The sequence below is a fragment of the Sus scrofa genome, chromosome 18, assembly GCF_000003025.6.
Source record: "Sus scrofa isolate TJ Tabasco breed Duroc chromosome 18, Sscrofa11.1, whole genome shotgun sequence".
NCBI classification, from domain to species: Eukaryota; Metazoa; Chordata; class Mammalia; order Artiodactyla; family Suidae; genus Sus; species Sus scrofa.
The window spans coordinates 44172919-44187614 of record NC_010460.4 but is presented as its reverse complement, the minus strand read 5'-3'; the positions used below and the strand labels follow the sequence as shown (position 1 = coordinate 44187614).

The window sequence follows — 14696 nt, the reverse complement described above, 5'->3', positions numbered from 1 at the left end:
GCTTATTTAAACTCAATTCCAAAATCAATGAAAAGAAAAGTATGATTTAGAAAACTAAATTGTTCAACTTCAGTTGTCTCATACTTCTTGTGATATTTCGGGAAAAGTTTGTTTCTGTATAGATTAGTAACCACACAATCATGTATACTGTACTTTTATCAGCTTTGGGGGGGATTTGCAAAGGTAATTTTGATTACACTCAATTTTTGCTTATTGAACTTATCTTAGAACCTAACTCCGACAGAAAGCAAAAGAAACTCCCACAGAAAGAAAAGACCACGCTATAATTTAACATATGTCTGCGATCATAACATAAGGTTTTTCCCTATGCAACTACCTTATTCCAGATAACTTATCTAGATCAGAGGGGCAGTTGCCTTAACGTAATTTTAATTTCAAATCCGCCTAGTAAACCAAATTAAGGAAATACTTAAGGTAATGCTTTTGGGTTTTTTTTTTGCGTTTTCTGATTCCTCGTTACTGTTCCCTAACTTGGATAATTTTTGTTGAAGCATCATTAAATACCTGAGATGAAAGGGAATTTAAGACCGTGGCTTGTCACCAGGGTCATTTGCTGAGCTGGCTGTAGGGCTACCTTGTGTCCCTTGTTCAGACTGAAGCAGCATGGGCGAAGCATTTGACCTGATGCTCAGGGTTGGTCCTCACACTGAAAATTGTCCAGTAACTGCCCCTTCTCTTACTCTCCTACATAGCCAACCCCAAAGGACGGGCGCCAACTTCACCTTGGAATCTTGCTACACAGGTGGGGGTCTTACCTGGTAGCAACACCCACCAAGTGTTATTTCCACAGGCAGAATTTCTGCTGCAACAGAAATTTTTCATGGCATTTAGTTGGCATTTTTCTTCACAGTACGGAAGATATCGCTCAAGAACACATCATAGGAACTTGGACTGCAGGGGGCCTAATGAACTTCAGCAAAGCAAGACCTGTTTTTCATGTTAATGTTTTTCTTCTTTAATTTGGGAATTGGCATAGGAGGGGGCTCTGAGCCATTGCCTTTCTTGTGTTTCTCAGATAGAGGCAGGAGATATTCATGGATGTCTGTTTTCCTTCCTCCCTCTTCCCCTGACCCTTCAGATTTATGAGGAATCCAAGATGAATTTGGAGCAGGAGAGGCCGTTTGTTTGCAGTGCGCCCGGCTGCTCCCAGGTGAGTGTGTGTGTGTTGGGGGGGCGGGTGGGGGCTCTGCTCTGGCCTGCAGGGGGCGCACCTGCCTTCCTACAGGGAGGCAACTCTCCCTTGGCGGTCATGCCTGCCGCTGGCTGTTTGTTCTTCTTCACCAAGACATCCTCAAAGTCCCGCTCACTGTCATCAGCATCATCACCATCTTCCACTTGGAATGGGACACCTTCCCTCACAGCCTCTGAAATTCGGTGCTGGCCATTTCCACCTATAACTTTCCCCTGGAAGTCAGCCAGCCGCATCCTGCCCGCCAGATGTTCAGGACTGTTATTTCAGACAGAGGGGCAGAGGGTGCCTGCTTTGACAAGAGCCACTTGAATCCTAGGCCATTGGATTGCTGGTAAAAGAGTTCACCATCAGAGACAGAATTCGATTTTGTTTTGTTTTCCCATTTGTGTAAAATAACCCTCCTATAACTCTTCTGGAGCCTGCAGTTTTTCATTTATCTAAACTTGAGAGGAAATTGGCCTGCTGTGCTGGATTAACCCTCTCTTAGCCTCCGATGGCTTCCATCAAGTGGATTAGATGAGATGCTGTGTATGTAGTGTTTAGAATAGGACCTGCGCATTGTGCTCAACTGAGGTCCACTGTTGCTATGACGACGACTGCCACAACTGTTGTACGAGAACCCATCTCTTTGAAAGAAATTGGAAATTGGAAATATCTACCACCTAAAGTCAGAATTTGGCATTTTCCCTTTGGAACTTGCTGGGGACTTTTTTCTGTACTTGACCCTTTAGGTATCTCCAGTTGTAGCCACTGGAAAAGGTCCTCAACATGGTTGTTGCTCTCCTGCCAGGATCTTTGTTTTATGGGATATAGGACAAGCTTAGAACTCAGAGTGCAGCCATGTGGGTAGTGATGCTCTCTTCCCCTAAAGTGTCTAGTAGTTTTAAGTGGAACGAAGCCCCACTTTTTGACCTGTTTACTTGGTGGGGTTGGAGGCACAGCATGGAGCAAAATCTGGGAGTCAGTGAGAGGTGATGTCCATTGAGGGTTCTTTTTATTCTGTCTCTCCTGAGAGTTTGAGGAGGGTTCTGGAAGCCTCCTGGAAGGAAAATGCCATGGAAACATGAGATATTATTGCTAGTGCCACTGGTGACATTAGCCACCTGCTGAGAAACCGGTCCTTTGCTTGGGTTTTGGCCAATTCTGCTGGGGGTTTTCATGTGAATGTTGGTTTTCAACCTACAAATAAAAGCACTAGAGAAAATTCTTTTGAATTTCAACTTTTTTTTGGCAACCTGGTTTTGGAGGTCATTTTGAAATAGAAAACACTGGGAAAATACAGGTTGAAGTCCTGGCAAGACTTCTGCTAGACCAAGACCCTTCATTGTGAATGCAGAAAATTGCCTTATCTAAGTTAAAACTGATTTCCACTTCGTTTCCTTAAGGAGGAGTCTAAATAGCCAGAAAGAATCTGACCATTTGCGCAGTTGGCTTTGCTTTGGCTGTGTGAATGTGACATTAAGTTTTGTTCAGTTTGAGTCACTCAGCACATTTTTGGCGGGGGGGTTCTGCTCTGTGCATAAAACACCTGTATCCCTGCTTTCACAGAGCTTCTAGCCCGGGCATCACATGTATAACCGTGTGATCCATTCATCAATTAATGAATTGCAGTTTTCCATGACGGAAGAGCACAGGCCGTCTTGAAGAATATCATAGGAGGATTTACTTTGCTTGGGGAGGATAATGGGGGTCCCTCTGTGGAAGGGACGTTTAAGGGAATGGGGCCCTCAAGAGACTTAGCAAAGGCCAAAGAGAGTTCGTGGTGAGCTCCGATTCCAGGTCCAGGGTCATGAATGATGGTAGAGGAGAGCCTTTTGAGGAGCAGGGTCTTCAGCCGCATCTAACCTTTAGATGAGTCAGAGCAGCATCCCTGGCCTCTTCCTATTAGTTCCCCATAGCACTCCCCTTGGGGAAAATCGTGTACGTATCCAGGCAATGTCCCCTTGGGAAGCAGCTTGTCTCCAGTTGAGAATGACTGCCCAGTGGCCTGCATTTTGGCTTTCGTCTTGTTGCTTTTGGGATCCCTTCCCTTGTGGGCATCACTTCTAAATGATGCTCTCCCACTCTGGTTCAGGCATTGCTTTAAGCCGTCTTGTCTCCTTGTTGGAATCAGGCAGGGTATAAATAAATAAATGCTACAGACGCACAGTCACTGGTGTCAGATGCTGCTCGAGCTGGGACAGCAAGAGGCCTGAGCAGGGTTAGCTGGGTTTGGCAGTTGGGCACTTGCCGGCGACCTATGAGAGGAGTCCAGGCGGGGGCCAGATTGGAAGGGATTACGGAGGGAGTGGGTGGTGAGGAAGTGGAGGTGGCCAGCATAGAGGTCTCTTTCAGGAGTGCTAGGGAGTGACGGGAAGCAGAGTCATATAATGGTGGCCTGAGAAGGAAGCAGCTTGAAAGAGCTTCTTTTTAGAATAAAGGCTTGCCAGGGTGGATTTCGTTAAGGGCAGGGAGGAGGGAGCATGCTGGCTTAAAGGACCACATTTGGAGCCAAACCCTCGAAGATCTGGGCTGTAGAGGATCCTGCTGAGGCGGTGGGGGAGCTTAATCCTCTGAGACAGGAGGCGACGGGCATGGAACCTGTGAAGTTAACGCCAGTTCTGTGATGGAGGTGATAACCAAGGTTGAAGGGGTGCATTTCGAATGACCTTGAACTTTAGTGAGGGAGCAGGACATTTCCTTGAGGAGGCTGCCTGGCCTGAAGAAAGATTTGGACAAACATGAGATTTAAGAATTTACATAGTTTCTTGGTTTCAAAGTGAATTCTAAGCCTCTTCCCTCAACCCCCACTAAATTCAAATGTAAAGATGTTTCTAAAATTTTATGTCTTTATTTAATGCAGACCTGTTTCTTTTCTTTTTGCTTTTTTCTTGTTTTGTTTGTCTGTTTGTTTGCTTTTTAGGGCCAGACCTGTGGCATATGGAAATTCCCAGGCTAGGGATCGAATCAGAGCTACAGCTGCCAGCCTGTACCACAGCCACAGCATGGCAGTTTCTTTTCCTTGACAAGCTATTATAAAAATATGAGCATCTTTCGCTTGAAGAGGTATTAAAATTGAGAGGATTGTAGTAGTTGGCCAGCGATTTCCCTGGTCTCCTGGTAGGGTGTTAGGGAATCAGAGTGAATCCTGGCATTTACCTTAATGACGTTCCATAGCCTGGAAATCTGCATGGAGAAGGAAGGATGGCTGGGAATTGGATGGGGAGTAAATATGGATTATGAGTGTTTGTGCTGTGTTGAAGGTGATGGATGGATTTCCCACCCCCACCCCCGCCTTTTTCCCTCATTATAAAGAACCTTTGATCTATCCAGAATCACCTATAGGGAGTCCCCGTCATGGCTCAGTGGAAATGAATCTGACAAGTGTCCATGAGGACACAGGTTTGATCCCTGGCCTTGCTCCATGGGTTAAGGCTCTGGCGTTGCTGTGAGTTGTGGTGTAGGTCTCAGATGCGGTTCTTACCCTGTGGCTATAGCTCCCATTTGACCCCTGGCCTGGGAACCTCCATGTTCCGTGGGAGTGGCCCTAAAAAGACTAAAAATAAAATAAAATAAATTTAAAAAAGAGTGAAATGAGCCAGAAAGACAAAGATAAATACCATATGATATCACTTATAACTGGAATCTAATATCCAGCACAAATGAACATCTCCTCAGAAAAGAAAATCATGGACTTGGAGAAGAGACTTGTGGCTGCCTGATGGGAGGGGGAGGGAGAGGAGGGATCGGGAGCTTGGGCTTATCAGACACAATTTAGAATAGATTTACAAGGAGATCCTGCTGAATAGCATTGAGAACTTTGTCTAGATACTCATATTGCAACAGAACAAAGGGTGGGGAAAAAAATGTAATTGTAATGTATACATGTAAGGATAACTTGATCCCCCTTGCTGTACAGTGGGAAAATAAAAAAAATAAAAAAAAAAAAAAGGAGTCGCCTATAATACCTGGGAGGTTTTTTGTTTGTATGTTACAGCTCCTTATATATTAGCTTTGTCCCAGAAGTAAAGACAAACTTCTCTTGCTCTGTCTGATCTCACAAAGTCCACTGTTAATTTCACCGTTCCTTTGCCCTCTGTATTAACCACGTGTTAAGTTCCAGTGGCCTCTCTCAGCTCTACTGTACATTTGGCTTATTTACAATTTGTTGCTGTTTTCCTACCAAATTAAAAAAAAATCACAGATACATTATGTCTTTTGGAAGGTAATTGTAGTTAACATGAGATATTATGGAAATTATTGTTAGTATAAAACAAGTATTCTTGTTTATATTCTATTTTAGGCTATTATTTTATGGGAGCCCACAATGGCAGCAAATGAAGGCTATTACCGTGTTCTTTTTTGATTATGTATTACGCAAAAAATTATAAGGCTTTTGACAGAAAGACTAAGAAATTTAACCTATGTGTCTAAGCCACACATGGTATCACCTATTTGATATAGTCATTCTACTACAGTATTACAGAGGACCAAGAGAATAGGTGATGCTTCAGTAAAAACCTACATGTATGAAGACTTCAGAAATAAGGCATAATCACCACGCTTCACAACTTCTGTACTCTCCACCTTGTAGTATACAAATGATAAAGAGATAAGTGATATTTATTTGAATAACTGCATTTAGAATATTCCAGAGGATTTCGTCCAGTGAATTCCCTTGTTTGCATGCAAATCATTTGCAGAAAAGATTTCTGCCTTAATATACAATGGTAATTGAAATTTATAATAGCTATCCTGAGGTCCTAGGACACTGATTTTCTAGATTGGAAACAAAAAGTGACAAAAACAAAAAGCGACAAAATTTTTTGTCAAAGATTCAGAAATATTCAGCAGATTTTGTGTCTTTTGTTATATTTTCATTTGAGTTTGATAAAGCAGATACTCTGTGACGTTTAATTATTAAAATGTACTAGTCTGAGTCAGGATAGGCTGGGATCTGCAACAGTAACACATTACTCTGAAGCTTCAGTGATTTTAAACAACAAAGGCTCATTTCAGTTATCCAAGCATACATTTTAGATTGGCAGGGAGGACTTCATAATCCTTCAGAATTCAGAGATGCTCTTCATAATCCTTCAGAGATTCATGCCAAAGCGGAGAGGGTCTTGCACCTGGAAACAGATGTTCACATTTGTGTAACATGTCACTTCCATTCATGACTCAATGGGCAGAACTACTCACATGGCCCCACCCAACCACAAGAGGGCTAGGAAATCCAATCTCACTGTATGACCGCAAGCCAGACAGCTGAAAATATTGGGGTGCAGCATTTTTGACAACAGTAATATCATTCTCTGAAAATTAAAAATAAAATGTTGGTTTAATACACTGTACACAGTAAGAACACTAAAAATAATTTGTCACATTACTATAAATCATACGTATAATTATAATTAAGCAGATGATCAGTGTGCTAGGTCTTCATAAACGGAAACATACTATGTAAATGCCATGGTGTACATTTGTAGATATATATGTCAAATAATTAAGCATGACATGTAATTCTTTCCAGGAGTCTGACGTGAACATATATGTGCTTGCATTAAATAATTTGTCATTTTATTTACCATACTGTCACACTTTTTTAGAGCTAGTTTTTTGTTTTGCCTGTTATGTTTTTTTTTTGCAATGCTTATTGAATCTTTTCTCTATAATGGCAAATATATATTACAAAACTGAATGGATCCTCTCCTCTCTCCCTTTTTTTTTTCTGATTGACAGCGCTTCCCAACAGAGGACCATCTGATGATTCATAGGCACAAGCATGAAATGACTTTGAAGTTTCCCTCAATAAAAACAGACAATATGTTATCAGGTAAGGAGCCATCAGGCAAAGAGGCTTTGGGTGGTCACATTAGCCACCTGTGAGATGCTTATTCTACATGATGGGATGATCTCCACTGGCAAATTCAGCACTTTGAAAATATACGTTTCCAAGGTATAGCGGAGGCTTAAAATAACGGTAAGCAGAAAAGTAATCGGCTAATGGAGTGTTCGCTCAAATAATTAGAGAGCTAAGACTTCTTATTTTCTGGAATGTGAAATATTTATTACTATGAAACTTAGCTCCATATAAATAGTCTTTAAAATCACACACCTGTAACCACTTAAGCAACAAATATTGATTGGGCACCTAGCAGGCACACTGCACTTTTCTGAGTGCCATGGAGGCGCAAAGACTGTTGTGATTCCTGGTGTTTTGAGGACATTGCCGTGTAATGTGTGTGTGCAGACCTAGCTAGAATAGAGGGCTGCCTGTCATGTATATCAAATGAACATTGTAAGGAAAAAGGTTGTGTGACTTCAGTGGGAGGAATTTTCTTTCTGGACTCAGGTGCAGGTTTCTTTAAGAACCAGTACCTGCTTCATCTTGGGAGGTTAAATGAGATAATACATGGAAGTATAGCAAGTGCTCAGCAAATGTGAGTAAGAATAAATATAATGATAATCCATCAATTAATTGCCATTTCTTCCCATTTTAGGAGGTAGTGTGGTAAATTAGAAAGAGTGCAAGGAGGAGTTCCCACTGTGGAGTAGTGGGTTAAGGGTCTAGCTTTGCCGCAGCTGTGGTGTAGGTTGCAGATGCAACTTGGAGTCCATCCCTGGCCCTGGGAACTTACGTATGCACAGTGTGGCTAAAAAAGCAGAAAAAAAAATTTTTTAAAGAAAGAAATTTACCTTAAAAAAGAAGAAAGAGTGCAAAGAGTGAGGAAACGTGAACTCTAGCCTGGTCGGATGACCTTGAGCAAAATGGTGCATGCTTTTGGGCTTCAGTTTCTTTTTCCATAAAGTGAGGATGATTTTATTTGTCCAGTCTCTTTCACAGGCTTCTTGTGACCCAATGAAAGAATTTTAGAAAGGTGTTTCATAAACCCTAGCAGGGTAATTGAAGCATTTTCTGTTGCCCTTCTTGAGCTGGAGATACTTTACCCAAGCCACTTCTCCCTGCCATTATCAAAGAGATAATATGCCCCTAAACATGTTTTAAATGATATCAGGAGAGAACCTGACTGCCAGGCAAAACTGGCTCATATACTTGAGCATTTCTATGGCAGTTAAATTTTGAAAGTATTTTATTATCGCTGTTATTAGCAAAGCCTCTAAGAGTTTTGTGGACAGGTTATTATGAAAACCCACATTTTACTTTAGAGGTGGAGAGGCATCGGTGAGGGAGCAGCTTTCCCAAGCTCACCAAGAGGCCAGATATAGGGCCTTTGATCCTACAGTCCTAACCCTCTGATGTGCACCAGCTACTGCATTGTCGGGCCTCATCAGTTTGTATATAGGATCCAATACTCTCAGTGATGGGACCGTCCATCCCTCTTCACAATCCAGCCCGTGACTTGTTCATGGTGCAGATAGATCCCTGTGGTTTCGAAGACTCTCAAGTTCAAAGGCGGCCTCTTTCCTCCCCTCTCCCTGGCCCACCACCACAGATCTCTTGCTCTGTTTTTATTGAACTAGCTGGCTCTTCAGAAACAGTTTTTGTCTTTCCTTAAGTCTAGAAACAGAGATAGAGGAAGTCAAATTTCTAAGAATTACAAAAGCCCAGAAGGGTTAGGAAGGGCGGTCTGTTCTTTGGTTTTTGTCATCATGTTCTATAGAATCCGCATATAACATAACCTTACAGTTCAGTCACGGACATGTATATGCAAGTAGCAAGGCTGTAGACGTTGGAATTCCCAATATTAAAACAGTAAGTTCACCCTTTTTTTCCTCCAAACAGGATCCCTAAAATAGGCTGCCTGGTGGTGGAGCGGGAGGTGAGGGTGAGGGAGAAGTAGTTGTGCGGAGCTATCACGACTGGAGAAAAACACCAGTGTGCCGTCTCTGAGGCGGGCTGCCGGGATGGCCCTACAAGGAGCCCCAGCTAAAGGTGTGAACAAAAGTAGCTAAGGATATGTGGATGTTTCTATAGATTTCCTGTAAACAGGCTTTTCATGAAGCTCTTGCAGCTTTTCAGTTGTTCTTACCAGACTCTTGTTAGTTTGCGGCTGTTGGAGCCAATAACTGGCAGTGCCAGGTGGAGAATTATTGAGAGAAAAGTCACTCCAGTTTTTATTATGTCAAACTTGGAATAAGAAAATGGAGGGAGAAATAAATGAGGAAAAACAGCATGAATAATACAAGAGCATATTTTCTTTTGCTTTCTCAGGTTTTCTGTTGAAGCTGGTATGAGGCCATTTCATACTCCCAGTGAAATTAAGTGCTACATTTTTTAACTTGCTACCCGCTCTACATGTCTGTAGTCTTGCAGAATTTTCCTGCTGGAACAGAATACTGAGCTATCCAATCCAGCTCCAGGGGCTGAGGTCAACTGCATGTCCTATGCCAAGACTGTCCACACCAAATTGCAATAGGCTACTTGCTGGGTATTTTTGCTTTGCTATTTTTGTTTGTTTGTTTGTTTACAGTCAAGTCTTTAATATATATTTATCTCAAACCTCATTTTAGTTTTAGCATATTAGATTTGGATTGTAAATATGACTGAAATTTACTTGTCTATATCTTGATTCATTTAGATTTAGATTTGAATTTATTAAGAGCTTCAGGATCTACTTTTTTTTTTTTTTTTTTTTTTTTTTTTTTTTTTGTCTTTTTGCTATTTCTTGGGCCGCTCCCGCGGCATGTGGAGGTTCCCAGGCTAGGGGTCGAGTCGGAGCTGTAGCCACCAGCCTATGCCAGAGCCACAGCAACGCGGGATCCGAGCCGAGTCTGCAACCTACACCGCAGCTCACAGCAACGCCAGATCATTAACCCACTGAGCAAGGGCAGGGACCGAACCTGCAACCTCATGGTTCCCAGTCGGATTCGTTAACCACTGCGCCACGACGGGAACTCCCCCAGGATCTACTTTTATTTTAAGATTTTTTTTTTTTTTTTTTTTTTTTTGCCTTTTTGCCTTTTTGTCTTTTTAGGGCCACACCCTTGGCATATGGAAGTTCCCAGGCTAGGGGTCTAATTGGAGCTGTAGCCACCAGCCTATGCCACAGCCACAGCAATGCCAGATCCGAGATGCATCTATGACCTACACCACAGCTCATGCAACGCAGGATCCTTAACCCACTGAGTGAGGCCAGGGATCAAACCCTCAACTTCATGGTTCCTAGTCGGATTGGTTTCCACTGCGCCACGATGGGAACTCCTCAGGATTTTTTTTTTTTTTTTTGGTCTTTTTGTCTTACTACTTTTATTTTAAAATATATTCATTAGAATTTTCTTTTTTTAATGGCTGTGTATGAAAGTTCCTGGGTCAGGGATAGAATCCGAGCCATTGCTGTGGCAACGCTGGATCCTGTAACCCACTGAGTTGGGCTGGGGATCAAACCTGTGTCTCTGCAGAGACCAGAGCTGCTGCAGTTGGATTCTTAACCCACTGTATCACAGCAGGAACTCCTAGAATTTTATTTCTTGATGTACCTTAAGCCTATTTTGTGGCTTCTCAGGAAGACGAATGATTTTGTACAGCTCGAAATATAGTAATGATAAAAATAAAATAGTGTAAATCAAATCAAATCAGCAAGCCTCATCAGGGAAAAAAAATCTTCAAATCCCTGTTGGGCTTTTTTTCCCAAGCAATATTCAATTACACAAAATTTCATTTCAGGTAAATTGGAGTTTGACATATATTTTGAAGAGATAAAGTGTAGTAGGCACGTTCATTACTAATTTCAGGATCTCTGGCTCACCAAATTTTTGGAAAATCACTTCAGTAGTTGCAAATATTACAGTTAAGGAAGTTAGTAAGATACCACGGATGTACTCCTTAAGGATCAATGTCCAAAGAGTTGTCATATTGAAATTATTCTATAGCTTTGCTGTAAAGTCCATTTTATTTAGGCCAGGTAGAAGTTACTACTCGGAGTGGCTATAAATGATCTTTGACATGCCACAAGGAAAGATAATAAGTGACAGTCATGGTGTTTTATTAAGATGAGCCTGCTTTTATGGATGGGCAGTAAACATGAAACCTCTCATTGTAAAGTGGCAGTATTAGTAGAGGCGTGAGTGGGGGTGTCGTTGGATTCTGAGGGCAAAGACTTCCATCCCCTCCCACCTTGGTCCTTCCATCCTTATTTGGGCCAAGTGGTACATTTCCAGAGTCCTGATCTGATAAGGGGCATGGACCTTCCCCTTCAGTTACTCTCCATCTGACAGAAGATCATTTCATGGTGAGGGGCGCTGTGATAGCAAAGGCTTTTAGAGGCCAAGTTTGAAATGGGAATCCATTGAGGACAATGTACCTCCACACGCAGGATGCAAAATGACCAGCTACCACATGTCATGAGATCGGTTTGGCTTGCAAATGATGATCAAATTTCAGTGTAAGTGATGAAGAAGATGGTGTTTGGGTCTATTTTAATGGAATTATGGCCAGGTATCCAGGAATTCCCAAATCCTGCCCTGTCAAACATCCCCACCCTCACTTCTTTACAGCCTTTGTACAGGGAAAAAAAAAAAAAAAAGGAATTAGAGTATAACTTTGTAGCTGAACAAATAATAAGCAAATAAAATATTAATTAGCAAATGATATTCTAAATGAGAACTCTGTGTATGTGTTGTATGCTGGAGAAGTATGGTGGAAATATTGGCCTAGAAGATGATGGATTTTGCTTCATGAAAGGGAAAGAGAAAGTTTGAGAATATTGTGAACCTTTCACCAAAGATAAAACCCTGGTCAACACTCAGGTGGGAAACCTGAGAAAGAGACACAGGGGACCATGCCTTTAAATGCCTGGTCAGTTCCCTCACAAGACGTCATAGCCCAATTAATGCTACAGGCAACGGGGCTGTTCTTGGTGAGAAAGAAGTTAGCACAGACACCAGCTGAAGTGTAGGAAGAAGGTCTGAATTTACCCTTTCACCACCATCTATTTATTCAACAAAATTTAACGCATGTCTGCAAGGACCCTATAGTACTGGGTGCTGGCGATGTGACATTGAACCAGGCAGATGTGGTCCCTCGTCCGTGGAAATGACTATACACTGTCATGGATGGAGAGGAAGAGAGGTAATAGAAAAAACAAAACAAAACAAAAGCCCCATATAAGTAAAGAAGAAAATATTATCAGTTAGAGGTGAGTGCTGCAAGGAAAATAAAACGTGGTAACGTGACACCAGCGGCCAGCAGGCTGCCTAGGGGAAGTCGGGAAAGGCCTCTTCTGCATGAGTGGCATTTCAGACAAGCCCTGATGTTCGGCCTTGCAGGCTCAGGGGCTCTTTCTCCCCCACCTCTGAATATGGTGGGTCTGGAGATGGTAATTCCCCAAGGCCGGATGCGATGTAGCTGACAGTATCTTGAGCCAACACAGGTGAGGGAGACTGGCTTCCTCATCCCATCTTCCTTACCACCTTCTGATCCAGAGCATCCCATAGAAATGATAGCATCGTCCTTCATAACCCGGTTCTGGGTTAGGTTTAGACGTAGGGCCCATCTCTGGTTCCAGGCTCTAAACCTAATTCTTCCCATGCAGAAAGAAAAATTTTTTTCAACAAAGGAGAACTTTTGTCTCCAAAAGATTGATCATGATCAAACAATCTCAGAATCCAAGTCCATTGCTCATGGATCTTTGCTATAAACCCTACTTAATAATCTATGGACATTTTAAGCAGGAAATCAGAGGGAAAGTGACATATCTCACTCCAGATTCTCTGCAGAATGAACCAGGGTATAAAAAGTAAATTACACACACATATAGCCCATACTTAACTCCTTTTTCATTGATGGTGAAGGTACATAGTAACGTCTCACTGTGGAAATGAGTCAGATCTTTATGGGACAGAGGGTGGTGAAGTGGCTTTCATCATAGGGCAGCATGATAGTGACAATAGCTGCCGTTTATTGCCTTGTCTTTTGCCTATAACTGTGCTCCCTGCTTTATGTGCGGTGTTATTTAATCCTGGCCACTTTTTTTTTTTTCATATGAAGAAACAAGATCAAGAACATAAGCAATTTGTTTGAAGTCCCTGTCTGTCTATGATTTTCTCACTGTACACCTAGATTTGATGTGGTACACACATACTCTTAGTATGTTTTGGTCTTAGATTTATGTTTGGATATAAATCCAACCTGTTTTTTCCTTGTATTATTGGATTACCCCTTCAATGTCATGAAATGGAAAAAAAACAGTCAAATGTTTTTAGAAGGAGATTATAACACACTAGCATTTAGAGGAATGAAGAGTTGTGTTTTTAAATCAGGTTCTTTTCATTCATCATGACAAGTGGCTATTGACATTGAGGACATGTCAGCTTCTCATTCCTGTTTTTAGTTGGTCAAGCAAAACAGAATTTTGAAAATTTACCTGAGTACATCAGAGGTCCTCTTCTATATGAAAAACTGGCTTCCAGGTTATTTAATCTGGGAGCCAGTCCCTTCTGACCAAGAGCATAGGAGACCTCAGGCAATTAGTGATGAATTGGAAATGTTAAGCTTTAGGCTTCCACTATTTAGGCCAGGTTTTGAGCCTTTCGTTCACATGGCCAGCAGAGACATGATTTCACAGGGTTTACAAACCATTTTACCAGCTCAGCTCCTCTAAAGAGAATTGAAATTGAAGCTCAATTGCTGTTGGAACACTTGGGGGTGGGCCATGGCTGATAGTATGTTGGTGTGGAATATATACTTGTATAATTTAAATCTGTATCTATGTCTTCTGGAGCCATGTGCCTGCCATAAGAAAGGCCCTCGTCAGAACATTTTCCAGTGGACTCACAGCCTCTCCAAGGGTAGCTAGTCCACCAGCTCTCCACCTTGACAATAAGTGGATTCCAGCACGTGACCCAAGAGTATGTGTGAGAGTGTGTTTCACTTCTCACGGACCTGGATCACGATCCCAGTCCGGGGTCAGTTTTCAAGCACTCCACAGCTATTGTTTAAAAATCAGACTTGCCTTGGCCTGTCCCATGGTAGCCCTGCCTCTTGGGACAGATGTTAGGGAGATAAAAAGTGAGTGTTAGGGAGAGGACGCTATTCCTCCTATTGTATATTCACACTCAATAAAAGGCACATTTATTGCAAAGAAGCCTGTCTAGAATTCCATGGAATTCTGTCAGTTGTTGCTGATGATTGCTTTTATAAAGGATGATGTACTTTAAAATCCATTTAATGTAAACTCTCTTAATTAGGACTTCATTAAAAATTCATGTAGGGACTAAGGATATTTTAAAGAAAGCTTTCGCTAAACAATGCATGGGGTAAATAAGACCGTAAAAAGTAATAGAAGTCTCCAAGAAAAAGCCTTTTCTGAGTACCCCAACCTTACGAAAAAATAGAGGCCAATTCCAATACTGTTCACTATTGATTTGGTGGCACTGGTGAGGAATTTTATTTAGCCGCATTTTGTCGGCTGAATTTGAGTCATGCACATAATCAAACTGCATTGCCTTTTACAAGAATACCCTGTAGTTAGTTCAAACTGACCTTTCTTATAACTGTTCTGAATAGTGAGGCTTTTATAGTACTACTAGCTACCATCGATTT

The 14696-nt window shown here is 41.8% G+C and overlaps 1 protein-coding gene across 4 annotated transcripts in view; it reads left to right on the top strand.

Moving 5' to 3' along the window:
* Positions 1 to 14696, top strand: part of CREB5 (cAMP responsive element binding protein 5) — a 423962-nt gene that overhangs the window by 76900 nt on the left and 332366 nt on the right. For all 4 annotated transcript variants that reach the window (XM_013985749.2, XM_021078565.1, XM_013985747.2 and 1 more), the window contains 2 exons: positions 1100 to 1171; positions 6935 to 7028. In XM_013985749.2, the coding sequence (XP_013841203.2) occupies positions 1118 to 1171; positions 6935 to 7028 (148 nt within the window). In that variant the 5' untranslated portion in view covers positions 1100 to 1117. The remainder of the gene's footprint in view (positions 1 to 1099; positions 1172 to 6934; positions 7029 to 14696) is intronic.